The sequence below is a fragment of the Meriones unguiculatus genome, chromosome 3 (assembly GCF_030254825.1).
Source record: "Meriones unguiculatus strain TT.TT164.6M chromosome 3, Bangor_MerUng_6.1, whole genome shotgun sequence".
In the NCBI taxonomy this organism is placed as follows: Eukaryota; Metazoa; Chordata; class Mammalia; order Rodentia; family Muridae; genus Meriones; species Meriones unguiculatus.
Window position 1 is genome coordinate 134,285,760 of NC_083351.1, and position 14,107 is coordinate 134,299,866.

The 14,107-nt window shown below is 42.4% G+C and overlaps 1 protein-coding gene and 1 long non-coding RNA gene across 4 annotated transcripts in view; one reads left to right on the forward strand and one right to left on the reverse strand.

Moving 5' to 3' along the window:
- Positions 1-14,107, forward strand: part of Kif27 (kinesin family member 27) — a 73,298-nt gene that overhangs the window by 41,693 nt on the left and 17,498 nt on the right. For all 3 annotated transcript variants that reach the window (XM_021654275.2, XM_060380566.1, XM_060380567.1), the window contains 2 exons: positions 7,800-7,913; positions 9,621-9,797. In XM_021654275.2, coding sequence (XP_021509950.1) covers positions 7,800-7,913; positions 9,621-9,797 — 291 coding nt within the window. The remainder of the gene's footprint in view (positions 1-7,799; positions 7,914-9,620; positions 9,798-14,107) is intronic.
- Positions 1-14,107, reverse strand: part of LOC132653143 (uncharacterized) — a 48,268-nt gene that overhangs the window by 4,384 nt on the left and 29,777 nt on the right. The gene's annotated exons all lie outside the window — the stretch shown is intronic.

Genomic DNA, 14,107 nt, shown 5'->3' on the forward strand with positions numbered 1-14,107 from the left:
ACCATTTGTAAAGCAGTGCTCATTTTCAGAATGCTTCGACACACATTGTTCCTGCTGCTGTATGGGAGAGGTTCCAGGCCCTGTCTGCATGCATCTCTGTGACTCTCTGAGAGGAGTAGTGGGAGGGAACTGGTGGGTAGCCTGGGGTCTGGAGCTAGGCTGGCACTGTGTGCGCTATCTTCTCTGCCTGCTTGGGATGTGTGCTTCTGTTTGTTTCTATGTGAAGTTGCCTTCATCACACTTTGCTCCCAGGACTCTTGCTCTGCACACCAGGCTCTGTTCTGTTCAAACAGCACACGGAGCCAAAGGCTGAAGCACAACTAGAAGCTCCATAGCATTTATTAAATTAGGACTTCTTTCTAGAGTGGTTCTGGAGTCTTGGGGGAATAAAGAAGACACTGTCTGTTCCCTCAGCACAGCTTCCTCCATCGTCAGCACCCCAGATTAGTTATGTTTTAACGCTAGCTGTTGCCTGCTTTCAGACCCAACAGAACCTAGTTACAGACCTTGAAAAGCATTTGCCCATTCTTAAATTGCTGTTATTGTAAATTTTTATTGGCATATAATTTATTTACCATACAGTGGGTTTTGATATATCATTAAATTTAATTTTTATAATTTACTTTTATTTTTTCATTTACTTTTCTGGGTGTGTAAATATGGGTGTGCACGAATCACAGAATGCATGTGTGGAAGTCAGATCTGAGGAGCCGCCAGTGGTTGGTTTTCCATAGCAACAACAGCAGCATTTTGCATTTCTGCCAGTAATACAGGGGAGACATCATGACATTTTCTTTTTTATTTATTTTTGTTTTATTTATTTTTTTCTTTCATATATTACATCCAGTTTCCCCTCCTCCTATTTTTCTCAGTCCCCCATCCCCCACCCCACAGCAACCTCCACTCTCCCTGAGATCCACTCCTCTTCCTTTCTCTTCAGAAAAGTGCAGGCCTCCCAGGGATATCAACCAAACAGGGAATAGCAAGTTACAGTAAGACTAGACACATACCTCGGTCATATAAAGGCTGGACAAGGCCACTTAGCAGGAGGAAAAGGGTCCCAAGCACAGGCAAAGAGTCAGAGACAGTTCCTACTCCCACTGTCAGGAGTCCCACAGAAACACCAAGCTACACAACCATAATGTATATGCAGAGGACCTAGCTCAGACCCATATAGGGTCGATCATTGTCACCTCAGCCTCTGTGATACACTATGAACCCTGCTAAGTTGATTCTGTGGGCCATGTTCTTGTGGTATTCTCAGCCCCTGTGGGTCCTACAGTCCTTTATCTCTCCTCTTTCACAGGGTTTCCCAAGCTCCCCTAATGTTTGCTGTAAGTCTCTGCATCTGCTCCCATCAGCTGCTGGAGGAAGCACTGACCTATGAGTATAGCAGCATGTCATGAGGAAACCTTTATTTGACTTTTTTTTTCCAGTCATGTTTGGTTCTCACCTAGGTCTCTGGGCTGTTCAGCCTCTGGTTCCTGGCCATCCAGGCAGTGTCAGGCATGGTTCTCTCTCGTGGCATGAACCTTAAGTTGGACTAGAAATTGGTTGGCCACTCCCACAAGATCTGTGCCATCATTACCCCAGAACATCTTGCAGGCAGGACAAATTGTGGACGCTTCAGGCTCTGAGTCCCTTATTACTAGGAGTCTTTGCCAGGGTCACCCTCACAGATTCCACCAAATGAGGTTTCCACATCATTGTCCAAATGTCCCCAAGTTCCAGTCATCTGATAGTAACTGAAAGTTACACGGGCTAGCCAGGGAGTTTGAGAGATCCGCCTCTCTGCACTCGTGAACACTGTGATGACAGGTTCTCATCATCATTCCCTGCTTTCTGACTTGGGTGCTGGGGATCAAACTCTGGTCCTCATGCACAGCCAGCACATTCTCAACTAAGCACACTCTGCCACTTCATTTATAGGTATATACACACCTGTATACCTTATGTGCAGGGTGATTGATGTGCCAGGGTGAATAACCCACAGTGGAGAGCAAGCTGCTGGTCTCAAGTTTACTTATTATAGACTTGTTCTTTTCAAAGACAGATAAACGTACCCTGCTTGTTTCTGCCATATTTTGCTGCACTATCCCTTCAGGACTGGGAGAGGATGAGAGGAAATCTGAGAGGAATTGTTAAGACTTTTAAAGGCTAGCTACAGCTGACAAAACTACATGCTATCTCTCTCTGGGTTACCTCACTCAGGATGATCTTTAATAGTTCCATCCATTTGCCTGCAAATTGCATGATGCCACTGTTTTAACACCTGAGTACATTATGTAAGTGTACCACAATTTCTTATCTATTCTTTGGCTGAGGGGCATCTAGGTTGTTTCCGGTGTCTGGCTATTACGAATAGAGCTGCTGTGAACATAAGTGTTCTCGTGGTAGGATGGAGCGTCCTTTGGGTACGTGTAGCTGGCCTTCAGGTAGATCAATTCCCAATTTTCGGAGAAACCTCGATTGATTTCCATAGTGGCTATACAACTTTGCACTCCCCTCAGCAGTGTTCCCCTTGTTCCACATCCTTGTGAGCATGAGCTGTCTCTTGTAGTTTTGATCTTAGCCATTCTGAGAGGTATAAGATGGAATCCCAGAGTCCTCTTGATGTGTATTTCCTAATGGCTAAGGATATTGAACATTTCTTTAAGTGTTTCTCAGCCAGTTGAGAGTCCTCTGTTGAAAATTCACTATTTAGATCTGTACCCTGTTTTTAAATTGGATTGTTTGTTTGGTTGATGACTAGTTTCTTGAGTTCTTTATATATTTTGGATCTGCTGAATATGGAGTTGGTGAATGTTACAGCATTTTCATACATGAACCTAGTGTATTTGTATCACCTTCCCCCTTCCCAGTTACCTCTGTTGTTTCCATCTCACTCCTATTAGTCATCTCCCTTCTCTTCCAGGCTCTGCTTTACTTCTCATGTCTTTTCTTTTTTGTTGTTGTTAACCAGTGAGCTTCATTTGGGTTGTATACAGGAGCATGTACTCATTCCCAATGGCCATACCCCTTTCCCTGTCAATTGCTAGCTGCTTCTAAGTCATTGTTCAGGATGGAGGCCCAGGAGTCCCTTCCCCTTCTATGGCAGCGGGTGTTGACAGGCCTAATCTTTTTGGAGTATAAATTTTTTTTTCTCCTTCTGAGACAAGGTCTCATACAGCTCAGCCTGGCCTCCAACTTACTATGTAGCCAGAGATGTCCCTGATGAACTTCTGATCAGACAGGCCTCACTCCCTGAGTGCTGGGTTCAGGAGAATGCTTAGCCATGCCCAGTTTATGTGGTACTAGGGATTAACTCGGGACTCTGGGTTCAATGCTATGCAGGGCCTCCACCAATCGAACTATTTTCTCATTATATCCCTGTAATGTTTTTAATGCACAAGGCTTTAAATTTTGAAGTTCACTTTATCTGTTGCTTGTGATTTTGGTGTGAAGTCCAGGTTTGCTCACAGAAATTGTATGGTTATTTATGTGGTCAGATTGTTAATCTACTTGGTGTCCATGTTCATATGTGATGTGACATTTGGGCTTGGCTTCACGCTTTGGCATGTGGAACTCCAATTGCACCATCTGCTAAGGACTCTTTCCTCCTGATGGAGCTGACAAGGGTGTTGTCAGAACTGAGTTTAGGTGGGGAAAAAGGAAAACATTGGCTAAAGGGTATGAAGCTGGTTGAGTACATCTAGCTATCTGATGGACAGATTACTGACGATAGCTACAAAAGATCATATTTAGACTAAGCTGGGTCTGATGGCTCATGCTTGTAACTCCCGCACTCAAGGGGCTGAGGCAGGAGAACTGCAAGTTCAAGGCCAAAACAGGCTACCTATTGAGAGTCTGCTTCAAAACCCTTGCCTCTTTGACTCCAGTTACTTGGAGGATTAAAGAAACAAGGGTGGCATAGTTAGCGTACTCAGACACTGTTTTCCAGGGCTAGGGGGAGAAGGGAAGGGCAAGATTCAGTGTCAGCATTAGAAAGAAGAACAAAAAGAGGTAAAGGAAGGAGAAGGGGTGAGGTGATGAGGCAGCTAAGGGTGGAAAGGCAGTGCAGTCACACACCAGCAGTGCCCAGCACCTGGGAGAACACAGGAGAGTGAGCAGGGCAGCCCAGCTGGTCTGCTGAATGCGGTGGCTATGAAGGAGAGGACCGTGATCTCTGCAGTCTGTGTGTCCCTTGCTGCACGCAAGTGCTGGTCTTGGTTGTTTAATTCTTCCTGCGAGCCTGGGTGCTGGGCCTTCAAACTCTGTGTGCTCCCTCTTATAGCCTAGCATGGGTGCGAGGCCTGAATGGGGGAGTCCTTTGGAATCGCTAGCTTAGGTCAGATCCCCACCTCATAGGGTACTGTGTGGGTCCAGGTTTCACTCTAGTTACAGGCATTCTCCAGGTCAGCTCTCAGAAGGCAATACAGTCCTGCGACATTTGCTTTGGGTTTCAGAGTGAGGCATCTCAGGAGGGACCTTTGTGTCCTCACGCTGTCTAGATACCAGCCCAGTAGGAGTCTTTTTAAAATGGCTGCTTGCAAATGCTCTGAGTGCTGCGAAGAGATGATTTTCCTGGCATCCCTCCCTCTGCCAGTGTAGCTGTTGCAAGAGCCTTTCTTTGGTGTTTACATATTTGTCCGTCCTTCCTCCTTCCTTTCTTCCTCCTCTTTCCTTCTTTCCTTTCCTCCCTCCTCCCCATCCTCTTTTTCTTTTTTTTTAAAGTATGTATGTATGTATGTATTACAATTTATTCACATGGCTCTAGCCCCCTCCCTTGTCTCCTCGCAGTCCCACGCTTAGGAAACGAAGCAGCCTATAGGCTTCCTCTGAGCAGGGCATTAGGAGCCTTCTACCCATCAGGATATTGAAGGAGATACTAAGATTCATAGCCAAACTTTGGACAGAGTGCAGGAAACCTTATGGAAGAAGAGGGAGATAGTAAGACCTGGAGGGGCCAGGAACTCCAAAAGGAGACCAACAGAGCCAAAAACCTGGGCCCAGGGGGTCCTGCAGATATGGATACTCTAACCAAGGACCATGTATGGGGAGAGCCTAGACCCCTTCTTCTTTTCTTTACAATTATCTGCATGAGTCTCTGGGGCTTTGCCTTTGTCCTGCTCCAACCCTCTATGGTTGTCCTTATCTAGGCAGCAAGCACTCCTAGTAAGGGATGGGCCCTCCAAGTTATACTCTAGACTTTCTCCTTGTTGTGGTTTCCAAAGTTTCTGGTCTCTTCTTCCCTGGGTACTGATACTAGTGTTTGCCATTACCCACCACCTTGTAAGGCAGCCGCTCTCCGCCTTTCCCTGGAGTAGGCTGTAGAGTGCAGCCTGTAAGTGGGTATTAGCTGCCACCTTCAGGAATGTCACTTGCCAGTTTGTAGCGTTTCTAGTTCTGTGTTGTAAGAAACTCAGGGTCTTTGACTAGAATCTGGCCTACCTTACCCTGTTTAACCTTTGGCTCCTGATGATGGATCCCTTGCTGGAATGACTTACAGGCTCCTCTGGCTTCTAGTTTAGAGCATGGCAATTTTCATTTCATCCTTTCCCTAATACCATTATAAATGCCAGTGGGGATCACTAGGTCTCTAGTAGCTCAGTAGCCTTTTCTTGCCTTCAATTTTGTGTCCTTGTTTACATAATGACTGGCCTGCATGATTTTCCACTCAGAACCCACATCACATGAAAAACCAAGGAGTCTGCCAGTATCTCCGCCAACCGTGCCCATCTGTTCTTAATAGAGGCTGAGTGCACTATGACTGTGCTGTCACCTGGGTTAGAGTCCCCTCTGCTCCCCCACCCCCAATCCCTTTCCTACCCCATCTGTGCCAACACTCAGGAGAGGACAGTTTCACCACAGATATCTGTTATTTCTGTTTGATCATTCTATTCCCAGAACTGGGAAGTGTTGATCTTCTGTTTTACTTTTCTGACAGCACTTCTGAAATTATTTTTGAGAAGCAGTTTTTATTTCCTTATACAATTGTCACAGCCCCAATGCTTTTGTAAAACACAAACTAGCAGAAAAATGAAGTACAATTATATTAATAAACCCCCATACACACTTTGGCTTGCTTTCTCTGCTTGTTTGCTTTAGTGATAGGAACTTACCATGTAGCCCAGACTGCTTTCAACTCATGGGTGAGGGTTAGATGAGGTGTATGCTGCCACTATACCCAGCACTCATTTTAGACAACATCTCACTGTCTAACATATATGTGTTCACTGTTGCTGTCCAGGTGGGCCTCAGACATGTGATTCTCCTATCTCAGCCAGCTGAGTAGCAAGATTATAAGCATAAACCCTGCTCAGCTAAGTACCATATTTTAACTCAGTGGTTCTCAACCTTCTTAATGCTGCCACCCTTTAATAAAGTGCCTCATGTTGTGGTAACTGCCAACTACAGAATTATTTCCCTTGCTACTTCATAACTGTAATTTTGCTACTGTTAAGAATCATAATGTAACATTTTTAGAGATACAGGTTTGTCAAAGGCTCCATGACCCATAGGTTGACAACCACTGTTTTAACTGATGGAATTCAGTAGATCTAAAATTATCAGATGAAATTGCTATGAAAGTATCTAAATATTTTTAGCTTCTATGCTTATCCATCATAGATCAGTAACAGCTAAACCCATGTTGAACTAAATCTGTTCAAATCTTACTCCAAAACTTAAATAATCCTTCGGTCTCTTGAATAAGAGACCAGGTCCGTTGGTCTCTTCCTTCTTATATTTCTTTCCCTGAATTATCATTCAGCATATGTGAACCATTTTATCCATGCTCTTCTTCCTGACATGGGGTTCAATGGTGGGGCACACCATGAGCATTGATTTAGTTCTTAAGGTGCAAATGGAAGCTAATAGAGTTGCAGACAGCTCTTCAAGGCTTGCTCTGTCTGCCCGTATGAGGCTATTCTTAAGCTGCAGGCTCGCATTTGATAAATACTTATTTTTTTAAATTTTGTATTTGTGAATGTCTCTCTACATTGCATATAAGCACAGAGGTCCCACAGAGGTCAGAGGCCTCTGGGCCCCTGGAGCTTGAGTTACAGGTGTCATGAGCCACAACCTGACTGACATGGGTTCTGGGAACCAAACTCAGGTCTTCTGCAAGATCAGCACACCCACTCCTAACCACCAAGCCATTGCTTCAGCCCCAGTTGTTGTGCACTGGAAACATGTTTTTCTGTCATCATTAAGTTCAGACAAGCCTGTGACAGTTAACAGGCATACATAGTGACTGCTAGGGTCACCGTCTCAGGAAGGCAGAGCAACACGAGCTAATTTGTAACACAAAGAATGGGAAACAAAGGGCTCAGTTTATTAGTAAACCCTGACTTTATTGCTTCCAACTCAAAATAATCTCACTGTTAACTTATTTTGCTCTTGTAAGAAGGAATGTAGGGACTGGAGAGATGGCTCAGAGGTTAAGAGCACTGCTTGTTCTTCCAGAGGTCCTGAGTTCAATTCCCAGTGACAATATGGTGGCTCCCAAACATCTATAATGAGATCTATAATGCCTCTTCTGGCATGCAGGCCCACATGCAGGCAGAATACTCTATACTTAATAATAAATAAATAAATCTTAAAAAAAATAAAAGGAATGTGAATACTAAGAAAATTACTCTAAAGTTGTTGGCTGTAAACTCAACAGAGCACACACTTGTGCGTGTGTGTGTGTGGCTCTGGGGTCTAACTTAAATGACAAGGAAAGGGACAGTGGGAGAAAAGAGAAAGATTATCTGCATATTTAATGAGGCAGAGAGTAAAAGTGAATAAGGCATTTTAAATTTCTCTATGTGCAGGAGCTGCAACTAAAAACAGGACAAGGAGACGGTCTGAACCCAAAGGCTCAGGACATTGATGGGTTTAACTCAAACAGAAGAAAAGGTCCTTTTAGAAGTGTGGACCAACTCCAGGTTGGTCAGCTTTGTTCAGTGTTTCTCATTCTCTTTTGTTTTGATAAGTGTGTAAATATATGTGAAAAATAGCCAATTCTGAATAAAAATATTCAAACATTAGATTTTTTGTTCTTGTTTATAAAATATATTTCTTTCAAAAAATTTTACTAATGTATTTCTCATCCAGAAATGTGTTATCTTCTTATGTTGGCAGGAATGATTTGTTTGAATATTGTGTGAAATCCATGTTCACTAGATTATATTTATTCCCATTACAGACAGATTTATTCTCATATAGACAGGTATTTTTCTAAAATCCAGAGCTCTACATTTAAACAGAACCAAACTAAGTATGGACTATAATATTACAGAGTACTTAGTGTCATATTTTAAAAAAATAAAACCACAAACTAATTTTAAAGCCCAAAGAAATTGAAAATGCTTACTTGATAAAAACTGTACTTAAAATTACAATTATATTCACAATACAAATACATCTATTTAAGTTTTGAAAAATATTATTTAAATTTTATATATTTTAATGGTGACATTTAGAGTGTGAGTGTATTCTCACACACCATTTGTGCTCAGAAGTATCTTCAACAATTGCAATTGTCTTTTTTTCTCCTGGGAACCCCACTCAGTGGAGAAAGTATTACCTCGACTGTGATGTTTATAAGGCCTCTTGCTGAGGCTAAGGCTAAACTGAAGTCAGAACACTTCAGCTCGCACTCCCACAGCTGCAGGGCTGCTGCCTCAGTGCTGCTTGGGTTGGTAGTGCTCTCAAGATCAGCTCCGTGGGTTGGTCATAAGACTCTGTGCCTGTGTTACGTGGCTACACTGCTCTTTTCTCAAGCTTGTTGCTACCTTGTCTTCCTGTTGCTTTGGCTCAGGTGAGCTCAGATTACTTTGAGGCTCCCTGAGCTTCTGATCCTCTCGTTTCCACCTCTGGAGTGCTGGATGCCGTGTCTGGTTCCTCATTGTGTCAGTATACACTTCCAGGAGTTCTGCCACGGGCCCACGGTAGACTGGGAAATAGTACCATGTTGCCTTTTCTACTTATTTGTTGTTTTAGTGGCTTTACTGACATCAATATGCTCATGACAGAAAGTAGTTAGTCATGTTTTTCTATTTGTACATGCTTCTGGTGTTTAACTAACCGAATACTAGCATACGTACTGTCTATTCTTCCACCTGTGCATGTTATTTTGTAGGACCTGAAGTTGACAAGCTGCAGGGTAGCTTTGTTTTTCATGGCATATTTTTTCCAGTGGTTGATTGAATAGGGCATTTATTTTCACTCATATGACCTTTTATCAGATGCCGCAATCCAGGCAGCACACCTCACGGGGGGGGGGGGGGGGCTGAACAGTCCTGCTCTTAGAGTCTATGAAGTAGCTCAGGTGGGAGGAAGGCAGGCTAGGAGAGTAGCTGCCAGCGGCCACGTGGAAAGCATGGCCTCGGCAGCAGGCGAAGGCAGCCTGGCTGATTATAAGAGATGTAAGGAAAACTGTGGTGCCTTTGTCAGCGCAGACAGCTGAGTGTAACACTGTGGGTAATCCCTTTCAACCCCCTGTAAGACAACGCAGCAGCACATTAGCCAGAATTCATGTTCCCATGGGACATGAATAGTTTTAGCGTTCATTTTCAGGGTTTCGGCCACTTAACATGACACAATTCTTATGGTAGGGGAAGAAACAAACCATAGTATTTCTTTTAATATAGAAATTGGATGAACAAAAGAAATGGTTGGATGAAGAAGTAGAGAAAGTTCTGAACCAGCGCCAAGAACTGCAGCTGCTGGAAGAAGACCTGAAGAAACGCGAAGCCATCATCTCTAAGAAGGAAGCCCTGCTGAAGGAGAAGAGCCACCTGGAGAACAAGAAGCTTCGATCTAGCCAGGTATCCTATTTGTCATCTTTTTCTTCATCCAGGCTGTTTTCTAAAAGAGCTAGACGAATGGTTAAGTGATCCCCAGCACACACGGTGGCTTACAGCCATTTATATGCACCTCCTGTCCTAGGGGATCCTCTCCTGGCCTCCTTCAGCACCAGGCATGCCCATAGAACACAGATGTACATTCAGGCAGAGCACCCCTAAACAGAAAAGAACATAAAAAAAGTAAAAGGTAAATTACAAACTTAGTAATTTGCTTTCCATCTAAGAGTGAGGGCCTGAATTTGTATCTCAAGAACCCATAGAAGGGGGTATGGAAGCATGCACTTGTAATCTCTGTGCTGAGGAGGTGGATTGAGGCCAGCTGGTCTAGCCGCATCACTGAGCTCCAGGTTCAGTGGGAGGCCCTGCCTCAAAAAAAGAATGTGAAAAAGCCACTGAGGAAGACACCTGATGTTGACCTTTGGCCTCGAAACACATGTCCACATATGTCCACAGACACACATGTCAACTGTAGACAGAAGCTGAAGAAAAATGATTATTCTCAGCATGTACTGCTACTTTATCAAACTGCTGTCATCAAAGCAGTGACCCCATGTTTCAAATATGACTTATCATTAACTTTTATATTGTGATAAAATATATAGAACATAAAATTTACCTTTTTTGTTTTGTTCTTCACTAGTGTTTTCTTTATAGCCTAGTCTGGCCATGAATTTTTGCCTCAGAGTCTGGTGCTAGGATTATAGGAATATGCCTATGGTCATGGTCAGCTTAAAATTTACTTTTAAAACCATTTTTTTTAGTTTACAGTTCAGTAGCATTAATACCTACAATGTTGTATAACCGTCATGACTATATGTTTCCAAACTTTCATTCCATGAATAGAAAATCTGTGACCTTAAACAGTAACTCCTCCTTAACTCTCTTCTTTGTCAACCTCCATTAGTAACTTTAGTGAGTATTTCAGATAAGTTGTACTATATGATATTTTATAGTAGGGACTGAAATTTGGAAAATTATATATGTATATGTCACTATCACCCAAAATTAGGGGAGTTAAAAAGATTTATATTTAAAAAAGGCTTGTAGAATGACGTGGTTTGTTTGTTTGTTTGTTTTTAAGTATAAAGACTTGGGAAATGTCATATTTTTAAAGCCTAGAACCTTATGAGCCAGTTAATGAAGCAGTTTTATGAACAGGTTTGCCTCAGTTTCAAATTTTTAAAAAGGAATGATTGTAGAAGTAAAAGCATCAGGAACTATTTGACTTACATGCATGAATTTTCACCAATAGCATCTAAAAATAAAGCTGACTTGCTCAGACTTGAAGATATACTTTTACTTAGAGCTGTCATTTGGCCTAGGCTGAGTTTACATCTGGGTCAGAGAACAAAGGGTCAATGACCCTCATGTTAGTAAGCATCTGGACCAGTGGGTCTGAGTTGATGGTGTGAGCTCTTAACATTGCTATCCCTGTATTTGACTGTACTGTGTCACCCCATTTCTCAGTCCAGTTGGTTACTGCTCTTGGGCGTGGGTGGCCTCTGATAAACATGATTCCTAACGGCATATCCAGGTACTTGCTTAAACTGACTGTCAGGGTCAAGTAAAAGCTATCGCGCAAAACATGGAAAATAACAGCAAAAGATAAACAAATCTGAATTACAAGTGAACAACAGAAGAAACCACCTGGACTTCTGTGGTATATTCAGTGTCACAAAATAAAGAGAGAAGGAAAAAATAAAAGAATGCTGAAGAAAATATTTTCTTAAGATAAGTTTACTTTTATGATATGGAAAAAGAAAAAGCATAAAAAGCTTTTTATTTTAGAGAATTATAATTTTTTAAAAAAGATTGCTTTTTTAAAAATTAGGTGCATATATATGTCTGTAAGGGGGGTATTGCCTCCTGAAGAAGAGGGTGTTAGATCCCCTGCAGCTGGAGTTACAGGGGGACATAAGCACTTGATGTGGGTGTTCACAACCAAGCTTAGGTCCTTTGCAGGAGGAACGCAGGCTACTAAACACTGAGCATCTCTTCAGCAGAGATTTTAAGAAGCTGCTGGAGATTTTAAGAAGCAAGAACATACTGAGATAAGAAGGAAGTATAAATGAATGAAACCACCTTAATTCTTTGAAAATTTTAACAGACTATAAACAGACTGTTATCCCACTTGATTCTTTTCAAAAAAGGGCATTAAAAGATTTCATTTTTCTTTTTTCTTTTTTGATGAATTAAAATTTTTTTTCACAATTTATTCATTGTATATCCTGATTGAAGCCCCCTCCCTCAGTTCCTCCCAGTCCCACCTTCCCTCCTCTTCCCGCCTGTCCCCTTCCCCTAGTCCACTGAAAGGGGGAGTTCTCCTCCTCTGCCATCTGCCCATAGTTTGTTAAATCTCATCAGGACTGCCTGGATCCTCCTCTTCTCAGGCCTGGTAAGGCCACATTGCCAGGGGCAAGTGATCAAAGAGCAGGCAACTGAGTTTATGACAGAGGCAGCCCCTGCTCATCTTACTTAGGAACCTACATGGAGACTGAGCTGCCTATCAGCTACATCTGAGCAGGGGATCTAGGTCCTCTCCATGCATCCTTGGTTGGTGCATCAGTCTCTGCAGGACCCCCTAGGCTCAGATTTTTTAATTACAGACCTAAAGAAGTTAAACACTAAGGAGGACCCTAGGGAGGTTGCTTAAATCTCATTCAGAATGGCAAATAGGATAGATACCAGAGTGGTAGAAGAGAGGACAGATGGGAGCCTACTATAGAGGGTCCTCTGAAAGGCTTCCCCCAACAGGGGATTGAAGTAGATGCTGAGACTCACAGCCAAACTTTGGGCAGAGCAGAGGGAGTCTTATGGAAGAAGAAGAGGCAGAGGGGGTTGGCGGGGAGGAGGGTTTATAGAAGGACATAGAGGGGACAGGAGGGCCACCAGGAGACCAACAAAGCTAAAAGATTTCATTTTTCTATTGTTTGAGAAATATTTATAAGACTTTGATTATGTGCACTTCAGAAAAGTACCATAGTTGAATACTTTTCTAAAATGACAGAAAAGAAAAAGACATTGTGTTTATTTAACTCAAGCCAGGCATGGTGCTGCACTGGTAAACCTAGTGTTCCTGAGGTGAGGAAACATCTGAGCTGGGCTGCATATTATGTTCAAGGGTAGTCTGGGCTATACAGGGATACCCCGCCAGAAAAGAAATAAACAAACAAAATTAAAATATATCATAGGCCTCCAAGTAAGAGCTAAAATTATAAAACCATTAGAAGAACACATAGGCCTGACCATGTGTTCTTATTACCATTTCATAATGTAATTTTTTAAGATTTATTTTTCTTTGTGTGTATGTGTCTGCATGTATGTATGCACATATGTGCCCAGAGGCCCAAAGACAATATTGGTCCCCTGTATCTGGAGTTACAGATGGCTATAAGCCTCCTGATGTGATGAGAACTAAACCTGGGTCCTCCATGAGAGCACTATGGGCTCCTAACTACTGACTCATCTCTCTGGCCCTCTTTGTGACCTTTTAAGTAGTGATTTCTTGGATGGCATACCTAAAACACAGCAAGAAAAGAAAAAACAAATAAATGGGACTTAATAGTAAAAATATTTGAGATTTAACAGGAAAATATCTGAAAATTCTTTATCTGAAAAGAGACTGAGAATATATAAAGGCAGCTTACAATTTTATAATGAAAAGATAATCTGCCTGTTATCCTAGCACTTAGGAGGTTGAAGCAGAAAGATTATAATAGTACAAAGAAACAGCTGGACAGTGGTGGCATATGCCTTTATTCCTAGCACTTGGGAGGCAGAGGCCAGCAGATCTCTGTGAGTTTGAGGCCAGGCTGGTCTACAGAGTGAGTTCCAGGACAGCCAAGGCTACACAGAAAAAACCTGTCTCAGGAAAAAAAGAAATCACTAGGAAATAAAGAGGAAAAAGAAAATCTCAGATAAGTCTAGGAAGTCCAGCACTCAATAAAATTCAAAAAGAAAAAACAGGAGATGATCAGAAACATACCATAAAAAGTTTCCAGAGCTGGAGAGCTGGCTCAGTGATTTGAGCCCTCATGCTTACAGAGAACCCAGGTTCCACTCCTAACAGCTGCACGGTGGTTCACAAACTATCTGTAACTCCAGTTCCTGGGGATTCTATGCCCTTATCTGACCTCCTCACAAACATGTTTCATATGCATATGTGCAGGCAAAACACTAATTCACATAAAATGAAAATAAGTCTTAAATGAAAAATAAATGCTTCCCAACACAATGTGAGATTCTAGACTGAAAAAGCCATTAAGGGAACC